Below are 14,520 nucleotides of genomic sequence, written 5' to 3'. Positions count from 1 at the left end.
GATGACCACTACCTTGCTAAAGAAGCTGAGGGTAAAGATGATGGACTGGCCAAGCATGTCTCCAGACCTAAACCCTATTGAGCATCTGTGAGGCATCCTCAAACATGTCATCATGGAGGAGTGGAAGAGGACTCCAGTGGCAACCTGTGAAGCTCTGGGGAACTCCATGCCTAAGAGGGTTAAGGCAGTGCTGGAAAATAATTGTGGCCACACAAAATATTGACACTTTGAGCCCAATTTGGACATTTTCACTTTGGTTGTGTGTTGAGTTATTTTGAGGGGACAGCAAATTTACACTGTTATACAAGCTGTACACTCACTACTTTACAGTGTAGCAAAGTGTAATTTCTTCAGGCTCCGTTCGCATGTGGGAGTTTTTCTGCTCTAGGATCAGCTCTCAAAACGCCCAACAAGACAAATCCTATTCATTTCAATGGCCCCTGTTCACATCTGAGCGTTTTGACGCTGTAAGCAAAACGCCTAACGCTCAAAAAAGTACATGAGCTTCTTTTTGGGCAGATTACAGGCGTTTTCCATATGTTTCTATTCAATATAAAAACTCCTGCACAAAAAACGCCTGTAAATCGCGGTAAAAATCGCGGTAAAAAACGCTACGCTCAGGTGTGAATGTAGCCTTAGTGTTGTCACATAAAAAGATATAATAAAATATTTACAAAAATGTGAGGGATGTACTTTTTTTTGTGAGATACTGTATATACAAAAAAAGAAACAATATTTATATAAAAAAAAAAGTCCATAAATATAAACATCAGTCCATGAAAAAAAAAAACACCCAGTGCTGCTGTCCCTGTTAGTGCTGGTTCACACTTATGCGATGCGGGAAGGCTGCAAATTCGCAGCCTGTTCCCGCATCGCAAACGCACCCCTGGCAGTTCACACTGCCATATGCGATACGCTGGGGGTGTCAATGTAATCTTAACGACACCCCCAGTTTGATCGCATATCGCAGTGCGATCTTGCAGTTCGCACAGGATCGGATCGCACAAGTGTGAACCGCTGTGCGATCCGATCCTGATGCGGCTGCAAAAAAGGGTCCTGTGCGTCTTTGCTGCGGGTGCGGTGCGAATTTAGCCATACAAAGTGTATGGCTAAACTCGCACCGCACAGCCGATCGCATGTAATGAAGGAGCAGTGCCCTCCGACATTAAATGCGATCGCCGCAGCCGCATCAGTGTGAACCGGCACTTAAGGATTGGTGAAAGTTCTATATATTTGGGATTTCGTGAATCTCTTCCTTATTCCAAATACTACATTTAAACCACCATTTCGGGTGCAATAAGTGATCCCACTCCCAGTGGATGACAAACTCACCAGCTGTTGTTGCCTTTCATTCTCATGGTTGGCGCACTCGCTTGTTTGTTAAACAATTCCAAGACATATATCAGAGCACTTACTCTCCACAATATGGTGAATCAATTATCATGTGGAAACAAAAAAGAAAATTTCCAATGGCATAGTAACCAACCAATCCTAACTTTATTTAAAAAAATGTATAAAAGAGCTGCTCACATTGTTTTAAAACAAAGTAGGCATTACACAATATGGATCACATATGTTATTGTTGAAACCGAATCCTTAGCTCACCACCGTTTTATGCCAGCTGCACATCCCGGCGTCTGGGTCGCCAAGTAACCATGGTCTGACGTGTTTCGTCACTTCCGACTTCATCACAGGTGCCCCCTATGTTGGTGATTAGTGGAGAAATTCCTTATGTTGTAGGTGACCAGTGGAGAAATTCTTCATGACATTGCTGATCAGAGGAGACATGCCTCTTTACATTGCTGATCAAAGATGAAAATGCCCCCTTACATTGGTGGTCAGTGGGGAAATACCTTCTTACATTGGTGGTCAGTGGGGAAATACCTTCTTACATTGGTGGTCAGTGGGGAAATACCTTCTTACATTGGTGGTCAGTGGGGAAATACCTTCTTACATTGGTGGTCAGTGGGGAAATACCCCCTTACATTGGTGGTCAGTAGAAAAATGCCCTCCTAGTCTGGTGATCAGTAGAGAAATCCCTCCTTACATAGGTGTTCAGTGGAGAAATGCCCCTTACACTGGTGATTAGAGGAGAAATGCCCCCTTGCATTGGTGATCAGTGAAGAAATTCCCCTTACATTGGCGGTTAGTGGAGAATTGCATCATTACATTGTTCATTAATGGAGAAATGCCCTCTTACATTGGTGATCAGTGGAGAAATGCCCCCTTACATTGGTGATCACTGGAGTGATACCCCCTTACATTGGTAATCAGTGGAGAAATTACCCCTTACATTGGTGTCCAGTGGAGAAATGCCCCTTACACTGATGATAGGTGGAGAAATGACCCCTTGCATTTGTGATCAGTGAAGAAATTCCCCCTTACATTGGCGGTTAGTGGAAAATTGCCTCATTACATTGTTGGTCAGTGGATAAGTGCCTGATTATATTGGTGATCAGTGGAGAAATTCCCTCCTTACTTTGGTGGTCACTAGAGTAAAACCCCCTTACATTGGTATTCATTAGAGAAATTACCACTTACATTAGTGGTCAGTGAAGAAATGCCCCCTTACATTGGTGGTCAGTGAAGAAATGCCCCCTTACATTGGTGGTCAGTGAAGAAATGCCCCCTTACATTAGTGGAGAAATGCCCCCTTACATTGGTAATTACTGTAGTAGTGACTGCTTACAATAAATGTCAGTGGGAAATTGCCCCCTCACATTGGTAGTCATTGTATGTGGGAGATCTGTTATTGTTAATTTCTCAGGGAACCCCGAGCAACGTCCGGAGGAACCCTGTTTGAGAAAGCCTGCTCTGCCGTAATGTAATGGCTTCTCTTATAAAGCTTAGATGTTTTTACAGCTCGAGATTTTGTTTGATAATAATAATGGTGGTTTTTGGTAAGGACACACGACAAAATAAAAACCATACTCACAATATATTTTTAAAAACCTATTTCATAAATAGCGTGTGCATTATTTCTAAATATTAAAATGTAAACGTTTAATGTTCTGGATAAATTTTTTCAATATTCACAAACATTTTTTAGCTTTATTTATAACAAGGCAGATTCTATATATGTGCTTCTCAGGTGGGTAAAACGAGAGCTTGTTCTTCCAGCCTTGTCGCATGTTGGGGAGTCAGTAAAGCGGCAGAGTGTGATGCACCCCTGACCCAGTTTTTGCTCATGGTTTTAATTTTCATTTTAACAGTATACAAAACATATGTTGTTTTTTTTATGTTGAATTAATTTTAATTTCTTTTAATTTTGGTTTGCCATCACCTCACCAACCTTGCAGCTAATTTTATTCCCTGTCCTCTAGTCCCTGGCTATGAATGAGGGGTATTCCAGAGATTAAAATCCATGCTTTCTTACTAGCTGTTGTCCTAAGTGTGGCCATTTTGTCAGTGGATTCCATGTTCTCAAAAGTTCAACCTTCATTAGTTAGTAAGCCTTCACTATTTGGGAACTTTATGAAAGGCCATCACAGATGTTCAGCTGTCTTACCAGTAGCTAATTGTGGTAAAATCATTCTTCATGGCATAAATAACCATGCCAAAAAAAAAAAACATTTGTCTTAGTTTTTTTTTTAAAACTCCATTCACCCTTGTGCGACTTGTCATGCGACTTTGGGCTTATAAATTAAGTGCACACATTTGCCAGCACACCACGGATCATCGAATAGCATCCAAAATCTTTATTGAAGAATGATCACATCACAAGGGACATAGTCAGGGCTGCCGTTAGAAATCACTGGGCCCCGTACAGCCTACTTGACTGGGCTCCCTGATTTACAAAATTAAATTTTTTTGAAATTATTAAAAAATATATATATATATATTTTTACAATTTTTATTTTTTTTTATATTTTTTGGGTTGGTACACCTTTAGCCTAGGTTCACATCTGAGGGGGTGGTGCCGATGCAGCACAAATACCGCAACCACCCACACAGAGAAATGCGGGACCTGCGGGCCGGTGCCAGTAATCCTAATGGCACGCTGCCTGCACTGGCAATCCTACTGGGAACCTTGATTCCTGTGCAGGCTGCGATTTCAAAAATAGTGCAAGGACTCCTTTCCCACGTGTCCCAGGGCACGGCAGCCCATTTAAATGAATGGGCTCTCGTGCCAACGCAAATGGCGGCCCACACAGGTGTGGACCTAACCCTTTAACAAAATGTACAGTGCATTCAAGGGGCCCCAGTATTTTACAAATCATGGTGCAGTGTAGACATACTGAGCTATGATTACATTTCATACCTGTAGATCTGCATCATCCTGCATTTAAGCTAGAATTTATGGTGCACACCCATCATTACAGGAACAAGAATAGAGTAAGTGCAAGCATATCACTAAGCATCCGCACATAACCCCCCCTCTCTCTACACAGCAATGCTTAATTTTTTATTTTTTTTTGACCAGGCTACAGTGCATCCGAAAAGTATTCACAGCACTTCACTTTTACCACATTTTGTTATGTTACAGCCTTATTCCAAAATGGATTAAATGCATTATTGTCCTCAAAATTCTATAAACAATCCCCCATAATGACAACGTCAAAAAAGTTGGAAATCTTTGCAAATGTATTAAAATTAAAAAATGCAGAAAATCCCATGTACATAAATATCACAGCCTTTGCCCAATACTTTGTTGAAGCACCTTTGGCACCAATTACAGCCTCAAGTCTTTTTGAGTATGAACCTACAAGCTTGGCACACCTATTTTTTTGGACAGTTTCTCCCATTCCTCTTTGCAGGACCTCTCAAGCTCCATCAGGTTGGATCGGTGCACAGCCATTTTCAGATCTATCCAGAGATGTTCAATGTGGTTCAAGTCTGGGCTCTGGCTGGGCCACTCAAGGACATTCACAGAGTTGTCCCATATCCACTCTTTTGTTATCTTGGCTGTGTGCTTAGGGTCATTGTCCTGTTGAAAGATGAACCTTTGCCCCAGTCTGAGGTCCAGAGCGCTGTGGAGCAGGTTTTCATCAAGGATGTCTCTGTACATTGCGCTGTACATTGCTACATTCATCTTTCCCTCGATCCTGACTTGTCTCCCAGTTCCTGCTGCTGAAAAACATCTCCACAGCATGATGTTGCCACCACCATGACCGCCAGGTGATGAGCGGTGCCTGGTTTCCTCCAGACATGATGCTTGCCATTCAGGCCAAAGAGTTCAATCTTCGTTTCATCAGTCCAGGGAATTTTGTTTCTCATGGTCTGAGAGTTATTCAGTTTAACTTTTGGCAAACTTTAGGCGGGCTGTCATGTGCCTTTTACTGAGGAGTGGCTTCAGTCTGGCCACTCTACCATACAGGCCTGATTGGTGGAGTGCTGCAGACATGGTTGTTCTTCTGGAAGGTTCTCCTCTCTCCACAGAGAAATGCTGGAGCTCTGTCAAAGTGACCATCAGGTTCTTGGTCACCTCCCTGACTAAGGCCCTTCTCCCCCGATCGCTCAGTTTGGCCGGGCGGCCCACTCTAGGAAGAGTCCTGGTGGTTCCAAACTTCTTCCATTTACAGATGATGGAGGCCACTGTGCTCATTGGGACCTTCAATGCTGCAGAAATGTTTCTTTACCCTTCCCAGATCTGTGCCTCCATACAATCCTGTCTCAGGCCTGCAGACAATTCCTTGGACTTCATGGCTTTGTGCTCTGACATGCACTACTAACTGTGGGACCTTATATAAACAGGTGTTTGCCTTTCCAAATCAAGTCCAATCAACTGAATTTACCACAGGTGGACTCCAATCAAGTTGTGGAAACATCTCAAGGATGATTAGTGGAAACAGAATGCACCTGAGCTAAATTTTGAGTGTCATGGCAAAGGGTGTGAATACTTATGTACATGTGATTTTTTTCGTTTTTCATTTTCAATAAATTTGCAAAGATATCAAACAAACTTCTTTCATGTTGTCATTATGGAGTATTGTTTTTAGAGTTTTGAGGAGAATAATGAATTTAATCTATTTTGGAATAAGACTGTAACATAACAAAATGTGGAATAAGTGAAACGCTGTGAATACTTTCCGGATGCACTCAATATTTTTGGCCAAGCTTTGTGGAAATTACTCTTCTACAGAAATACAATTTAAACAAAGCTAACTTTGTCAACACTGCACCATCATTTGGAAACCAATTTTTAGTTTACAAAGGGGAACTGAGAGTTTAGCCCTGGTGCATCGGAATCCCGTGTTTAGGTGCGCCTGGAAGGCACAGAGGCACCATCAAGCTGCGCTGCCAGCAGCCTGTAAAACTCTGTGAGGGGCTGTCAGCAGACATGGGAGTAAGTCACACATGTGCAAATCACAAGCAAGTCTTAACCTTCAAGTCTCAAGCAAGTCCCAAGTTACTGTGGCGAAAAGCAAGCAAGTCAAGTCGAGTCCCTGCTAGAAGTCAAGTCAAGTCATTTATTTTGGTCAAGTCACAAATCAAGTCAAAATACTGATCTACCCCAAATTTCACCTTTTAAACCAGCTAAAAGTCAGTGGTCAGGAAAGGTTTTGTTTTATTTTCAACATTAACAAAACTGCTTAGTGATTTTTTTCTTGGCATATTAAAGAAACACTTTGAATGCCCAAACAGCTCAAAATCCTTCATCCGGTCATGTTTCAACACCACAGTCACTAAAAACATGTTAAGTATTTCCATTGCTAAAAAGCCAGTGTCCTAGAAATCAGAACACACTGAGGTTTTTTAAGTTACTGTGGTGTCAGAAACATAACAGGCGCATTCATTTTGCTTTAACACATCTTGAGAAAATGCAAATATTTAATAACTTAAAAAAGTAAAGTCATTTCGAGTGATATGTCTCAAGTCAAAGTCAAGTCGAGTGTTTTATTAATTTTAGTCAAGCAAGTCTCAAGTCCTCAAACTGGTGACTTAAGTCAAGTCATGTGACTCAAGTCCCCCACCTCTGCTGACAGCTGCTGCGGATGCAAGAAACCTGCGTTCAAGCATTCGTCCCTTGGCACATATTGCCCTAAATGTTAGTACCACTCTGTGCCCTGTCCAGCCATAGCAGCTGTAAGGCCCCTTTCACTCGGGCTTTCCGATCCGCCTGTCAGTTTTTCAGACAGACCGGATCGGATGCTCCATGCAGCCCTATGGAGCGGCGGATGTCAGTGAAGACATCTCCTCTGACACCCGCTGCTATCCGATCCTGTACGTGAAATCCAGACAGATGGAAACCCTATTTTCCATCAGTTTAGAGGCTCAGATCAGATAGGATCAGATGAGAACGGACAGGCGGTCCATTCTCATCCGATCTCCCCATAGAGGTGAGCGGGGATCTGACAGCTCCGTCTCTGCACACAGAGCGGAGACGGAGTTGTCATCCGCCTGCTCAGCGGGGATCGGCGGATCGATCACCTGCTGAGCAGAACGGACTCCGTGTGGCGCACCACCCCGTGTGAAAGGAGCCTAATGGGCCATACACACTATAAGATTTTCTGAAGATTTTTTCCTTTAGATTTACCAAAACCATATAATATGAGGTCAAACCTAAACACTTTCAATTTGTATGCAATCTGGCAGGCCCTTGCACTACATAGAAAAGGTAAATCTGAAGGAAATCTAACCACAAAAGTTGGATAGTGTTTATCCAGCTTAAGTGTTTTACAGGCTGCTGTATATGAATGCCGAGGCCGATACACAGGGACACCCAGTGTGCATGAGGTCTAAAAGTGATTGTAAACAATCACCTTGTAAAAAACAAACCATTCAGTTTAAAATAGAAATGAAAGGCAAAACATTTTTGTATAGATATTGAAAATACCCTTTTCACTTTTTTATAATTAATCACATTCCCTCTGTTCTCAGCTGCATAAGAGCTATGGGGAGAAGAAGAAGCAGCGGTACACTGATCTTCCCAGTGACTGGTTGTGCAATGGGGGCGTATCAGGACAAGTCTGATCAATGAAAGAGAGCACACTGATTTCCCAGTATACCTAGAGAACTGGTCACGGTGTGCTCTCCTGCATAGTGGGGTTAGATTTTATTAGAAAAGCAAGGGAACTAGCAGGAACACCAGGGATATCACATACAGAAAGCAATACAAAGAGAACAGGAAACTTTCTCATATAAGTACATGGTACAGCAGGCACATATCAGGAATATTAAAGAGGTTGTAAACCTCAGGAAAAAAAAAACCTGAAAGACAAAGGCATAATGAGCTAGTGTGCATCGCATACTAGCTCATTATGAAATACCTTAGAATGAAGCCCCCGCAGTGCCGCCAGCTCACCGGGGAAATGGGCAACATGTTCGGCCGTCCTGCTTCCTGGTTCACGTCCTCCGGCCATCTAAATGGCCGGAGGCGCGATGACATCACTCCCGCGCATGCGCGTGGGAGCTTATTATTGGCAAAGCCGATATATCGAGGGCCAATATGCACTTTGCCCGATATATCAGAATCGGTCTTTTGATTTACTGATATTGCCGATATTTCGGGAAAGTGCTTGTAGCGGAGTGATGTCTGCAGCTAGAGGCATCATCCCGGTACCAATGTCCATAGCCGACGGTCGGCTGTCTTGTAATGACAACCAATGCGGCTGCGAAGCCGCTTGGCTGTCATTCCAAGGAGCGGGAGGGGACCGGGTCTCCTGTACCACCGGGAGACCCGGGGCATCCTACCTTCACCGATGCCGTCTGACCGGGTCTCCATTTCTTTGAACTCTGTGCAGCCGAGTACCCGGAAGTGATGTCATGACATGACATCACTTCCGGGTGCTTGCAGCGCCAAATTCCATAAACGTACAGCATTCAAAACAGACAAACTTGGCGTTTCAAATGCTTTTAAGTGCAGAGGAGGGGCTTGGGGTCTTTTAGACCCCCAGATCCCTCCACCACAGTACCTGTAGACATTAAAAAAATTTTAATAATTTTTAATGTCCGAAAATATCGGCCGATACCGATATCCGATGACCAAAATATCGGTATCGGCGGTAAAAAAAACTATATAGGTCGATCAATACTATAAAGGTTCAAGGGTAAAAACATGCTGAAATATTTAACAGCATTGAAGTCCATAAAAGTCTATATAGTTTCCATAAGAAATAGTGACAGCTCCTCAATGAGAATGAAACAGCCTCTGTGGGAAATACTAAAAGAAACAGCAGAGGGCGCCAATTAAGGTCAGCATATCCATATAGTTTAGTAAAAACACACAAATGGCAGCCCACATGATAAAAGGAAATAGAAGCGCTATTACTGTTTATCATGTAGGTTGCCATTTGTATGATTTTAATAAATTATATGGATATACTGCACTTAGTTGGCACCCTCTTCTGTTTCTTTTAGTATTTCCTGTGATCAGACTTGTTTAACATCAGCTCTTACAATGCCAGGTGACAAAATATGTTCCCTGTTTTATTTTCATATTATGCACTAGAAATATAGGATGGGTGCCTTGGCCAACAAGAACAGTTTTAGCCACAAAGCCCGGGATTTCTGGACACCCCTTATTCCAATAAGCATCTGACATGAGGCTGGGAACCCAGTAGTGTTGTAATCTTTGGTTCTCATCTCTTTTTGTTTTGTTTTTTAGCAGTTTATTAATCATTTTGTATTCCTTTTCATGTTTGTAATGCTGCTATATGGCTTATTAATCCTTATTTTATGCATTTTGTTGAGTTTTCCGTTTCATTTGTTACCTATTTTTAGCTAGCTGGTTTGTGCTTTCTATTTATTTTGTTACCTCTAACCCCTGAAAGCTGAATAGATGTGTTTGGGGCGGTCATGTGATCAGGATGTTTTATTAATGGCATCACATTTGTATTACATAAGATACATTGTTGTCTATAAATACCACACCACATATAACATCTTTGTGAATAGACGCATGGATATTCACTGGGTCTTATTTATCAAAGCATCTGAAAGAAGAACTGGTGGTGAAATCTGTCCAAGCCCCCCCCCCCCTCTTTTTTTTTTTTATTATTTCGGAATGTATGTATGGGGTGAGGATAGGACATATGTTCAGCTTCTGCGACAACGGACATATGTTCAGCTTCTGCGACAACGGACATATGTTCAGCTTCTGCGACAACATAACCGGTTCTTCTTCTCCCAGCTATTGATAAATGAGATCTAAAAGAGTTGATGAGATCAGTAGATTATCTGGGGACATCCGCTCTTTTTTCCTTTCCTATGTGACAGCAAATCCTTTTGGTCTCTTTTTCAGAGCATTTGTTTATCTCAGTAACCTGCTCTTCCCGGTTCCTTTGGTCCACCGGGTGGCCATAGTGAGTGAGAAGGGGGATGTACGCGGTTTCTTGCGTGTTGCAGTACAAGCAATTGCAGGTTAGTGATATTTTCTTTCTTTTCTGTCTCTAAGCAAAAAAGTTTTATGAGGACAGAATAGATGTCCTGCCAGGTTGTTGTAATTGCTGTAATTGGGCCACGTTGTTTCTCCTCTATAGGTGACGAGGAAGCTCCAGATTACGGTTCTGGAATACGACAGTCAGGGACCGCTAAGATCTCCTTTGACAATGATTACTTCAATAAGGTAAGAATCACAGTAGGTTTTCTTATTTATTCTATTATTTATTGCAAGTACGTATATAGTGTTCAAACACACCCTTCAACCTCTCACTTCTTTACTTTATGGAAGTATGTAAATTAGCTTTTTCAGTATCTGTAGAGAAAAGCAGGTGAGGATCTGCAATGTGTTACAGGTCTGCCATTTGCTAGTCATACCTGGATGGAGAGCTGTAATTTACCTAGCTCTGATTTCCATTGGTCATGCTAGAGGCTCTGAGTATTTAAGCAGTGGTGAGTTTCTTCCCATTCATAAACTTGATATAGTTATATAGATTGTCGCCAAGAACATGTTGTGATTACTGGCTTTTTAGATGTCCTCCCACTTCTGGACACACAGTTCCTGAAATCCTGAGCTACCAATATGCAATTACCCTATAGGCCTCATTCACACTGGGCGTCTAGCCCCTGTGCATGAGATCCCAGCATTTTTGTGTGTGCAGAAGGCATGGATGTGCTGTCCAGCCCCTCTCCTGAGGCTGAAAGTTGCTGCCGAGGCTGAAAGCTGCTGCCACTGGACGGTGCACTGAGTGGTACTAACGCTTAGGGTAGCATGTGCCCAGGGACACATTTTTTGCAGGCACTGGGGGGGGGGGGGGGCTAGGGGGTGTTTTCTAACTGAATGGGGGTGGGGCTTGTGAAATGACCACAGAGAACTGTGTTCCTATATAGAAGGATCACAGGAGCTCTGTGATCATTTCAGAGAGAATAACGGTCAGCTGTGTTTACAACAGCTGACCGCCCTTCTCTCTGAGCGGGGAGCGATCGCGGGTGGCCGGCAGCAATCGTGGCCCCATGGATCGGCATCTCCGCTTCCTAGTAGGGGCGGGAGCGCGCCGCCGGCAGCACGCACGCAACTGATGTAGGGCTACGTCGGTTCATGCAGGAGTAAATGTGCGGCGAGCGGTCAGGAAGCTGTTAAGATATGAAAAGGTTATTTTCCAGCACCGTGGATGCCACTAAATTTGAAAGGGGTTTGGGGAGGTTGGCTTGCTGCACCAGGCTTGTCCCCAGTGGACCTGATTATAGATCTGTAGATGGAGTAGACTGCTGTTGATTGCTCTATTGGCACTAATTTCTGTTTTCAGCCACTAGGTGGGGTTGTATACTCTCTTTAGTGAGCTCTATGGAGTTGGAAGCGCTGTCATTGCTTATTTGTTTTCTTTCTTCTCTTTCTTTTTTTTTTTTTTGCACGTTACAACTTTGCATTCTTTTGTGAGTGTTAATGGAACATGTATGCTTGAATGTGCTCAAATAAAACTTTCTTCTGAAAAAAACAAAAACAAATGTGTGTGTTGGGGTTATTTATATTCTCGAAAAGAGAAAAAGTGGGAGAAGAAGGGGTTTGGTACAAAAGATGATTTATGATCCCACGTTATCTTTGTTATTTGGCTCCAATAAACCATCGAACAGATGTATACCTCCAATCTAACACCATGTTTATGATGAGCTTGATGAAAAATACTACTTAAAGTAGTATACTAAGTTAAAAAAATAATCTCCTGATGTATATAAGTGAGTTAAAGAGTATTGTTTTTTCTTCACAAAAGGGAATCATCATTTTAACTGAATTACATTATTAACCACTTCCATACCGGGTGAATTCCAGCACTTCTCTCTTACATGTAAAAATCATAATTTTTTGCTAGAAAATTACTCAGAACCCCTAAACATTATATATATATATATATATATATATATATATAAATTATAATATATATATAATTTTTTTTGCAGAAACCCTAGGGAATAAAATGGCGGTTATGGACATTTTTTATGTCACACAGTATTTGATCAGCAACTTTCAAACTGATTAAAAAAAAAACAAAACATTTTCATGAATTAAAAAAAAATAAATAAAAACCGTAAAGTTAGCCCAACTTTTTTCTATAATGTGAAAGATGATGTTACCCCGAGTAATCGTCATGCTTTAAAATCACATACACTCGTGAAATGGTGCCTAACTTCGGTACTTAAAAATCCTCATAGGCGATGCTTTAAAATTTTTTTACAGGTTACCAGTTTAGAGTTACAGAGGAATTATTGCTCTCACTCTAACATTCATGACAATACCTCACGTGTGGTTTGAACGTCGTTTACAAATGCGGATGCATCCTATGTATGCGTGCAGAGGCGGGGACGCTTTTAAAAAAAAAAAAAACGATCTCAGGCTTTCTGGCTGAACACATGGCAGTGTTTACACATGACGTCACGCCTGGCCTCCGAGAGTCATAGAGATGACCGTGGGACCATCTGATCCTCAGTCAGCTCTATGGTAAATTTCTGCAACTGCCAGATTCCTTCTCCAGCTTGCTGATGGCATAGGTGAGCTGGTAGAAACACCACACCAGAGAGGGGGGGAGAATGGGTTTAACTTAATCTCCTGCCACCTGAAAAAACAATCAAGCGGCTGAACTGCCTCGATGATTGTTTTTATGGTGCAGGGAATTGCCGGCAGAAAAAAAAGATATCTGAATAATGCCTGTAGCTGCACCCGTCATTCAAATATCTCCATTCAAATCTAAGGACATCTATTGAGGGCCGGTGGTATGGAAGTGGTTAAGTAACCTGTATTTCCTTGAATAAATTTATATGCTCCATTTGAAAAAATCAATGGGGACATACCATTGAAGAATGGCTTTTGTTTTTCTGTTTGCAGAACGACATGACATCCACAGTCCTCACCCGCTCGGGGCTGTCACTGGAAGAACTGCGCATCGTGGAAGGGCAAGGCCAGAATTCGGAAATAAACACTCCTATGGAGGAGGTGAACCGTCTGGCCGAAATGGGTGAGTCATGTGATACATAAGCGTTGTCTAGCATAGACTACAGTAAGTCGTGTAACGTACAAACATTGTCTAGCACAGCCTGTGGTGACTTATATCAGTGGTCCTCAACTCCGGTCCTCGGGGCCCACTAACAGGCCAGATTTTAAGTATTACCTTGGAGAAATGCAGACTAGAATACTGCAATCACTGAGAAGCAAATGAGATCACCTGTGATGTAATTTAGTTATCTTGCAAACCTGGCCTGTTAGTGGGCCCCAAGGACCGGAGTTGAGGACCACTGACTTATATGACACACGCATGCTTTGCCTGACACAGTTTATAGTCATGCAACAAAGAAACATTGTCTTGTAAAACCTGCAAGTTGGCTGGTAGATCTTTTTATTGCTGTGCTTTTATGTCCAGCCTCTGTCCTGTATTTTACTCTTTTGTCTGATCACCTTCCTCTTGTCCATAGACATGAAATCAGGCAGCCTCTTAGATGGGAAAATGATTATGGAAGGGTTCTCTGAAGATGTAGGGGAACACCTGAAGATTGGCAGTGTCTTCACCTTCCGTGTCACCGTCCTGCAAGCCAGTGGCATTCCACCAGAATATGCCGATATCTTCTGTCAGTTCAAGTGAGTCATTGTGTACTGCAGATAGTCCAAGGCATGAGTGAGGCTTACGCAGAATACACTTTCTAGCCCAAGTATGTGGGCACCACATCAGCTTTATAAAGACATAGTTTGACTAGCTTGGTGTGGAGGAACTTGAGTGGCCTCCACTCAACCAAACTGAACTGCTTTGGGATGAAATGGAATGCCAGTTGCAAGCCAGGTCTTGTTTATCAAACATCAGTACCTGACCTCACAAATGCTCTTTTGGTTGAATGGGTACACATTTCCACAGGTATACTCCAAAATATTGTGGAAAGCTTTCCCAGTTGTGGAGGTTGTTAAACGACCGATATCGTTTTTTTAAAGCCGATACCGATATTTTGGCCATTGAATATCGGTATTGGCCGATATTTTTCTTTCTTGACAGGTACTGTTGTGGAGGGATCTGGGAGTCTAAAAGACCCCAAACCCCTCCTCTGCACTTAAAAGCATTCACAATGCCAAGTTTGGCTCTTTTGAATGCTGTAATTTTTTTGAATTTTGTGCCGAGTACTCAGAAAGGATGTCATGACATCAGTTTCGGGTTTTTACATGGA

General features: G+C 42.4%; 1 protein-coding gene across 15 annotated transcripts in view; it reads left to right on the top strand.

Moving 5' to 3' along the window:
• Nucleotides 1-14,520, top strand: part of KIF1B (kinesin family member 1B) — a gene marked incomplete at its 3' end in the record, with an annotated part of 308,482 nt that overhangs the window by 255,093 nt on the left and 38,869 nt on the right. For all 15 annotated transcript variants that reach the window (XM_082274494.1, XM_082274493.1, XM_082274505.1 and 12 more), the window contains 4 exons: nucleotides 10,184-10,302; nucleotides 10,422-10,507; nucleotides 13,199-13,328; nucleotides 13,783-13,945. In XM_082274494.1, coding sequence (XP_082130620.1) covers nucleotides 10,184-10,302; nucleotides 10,422-10,507; nucleotides 13,199-13,328; nucleotides 13,783-13,945 — 498 coding nt within the window. The remainder of the gene's footprint in view (nucleotides 1-10,183; nucleotides 10,303-10,421; nucleotides 10,508-13,198; nucleotides 13,329-13,782; nucleotides 13,946-14,520) is intronic.

This window comes from Pelophylax lessonae, assembly GCF_965119305.1.
Source record: "Pelophylax lessonae genome assembly, chromosome: 12".
Taxonomy (NCBI): domain Eukaryota; kingdom Metazoa; phylum Chordata; class Amphibia; order Anura; family Ranidae; genus Pelophylax; species Pelophylax lessonae.
The sequence above is the reverse complement of the archived record's forward strand: the minus strand, read 5'-3'. Positions and strand labels throughout refer to the sequence as shown.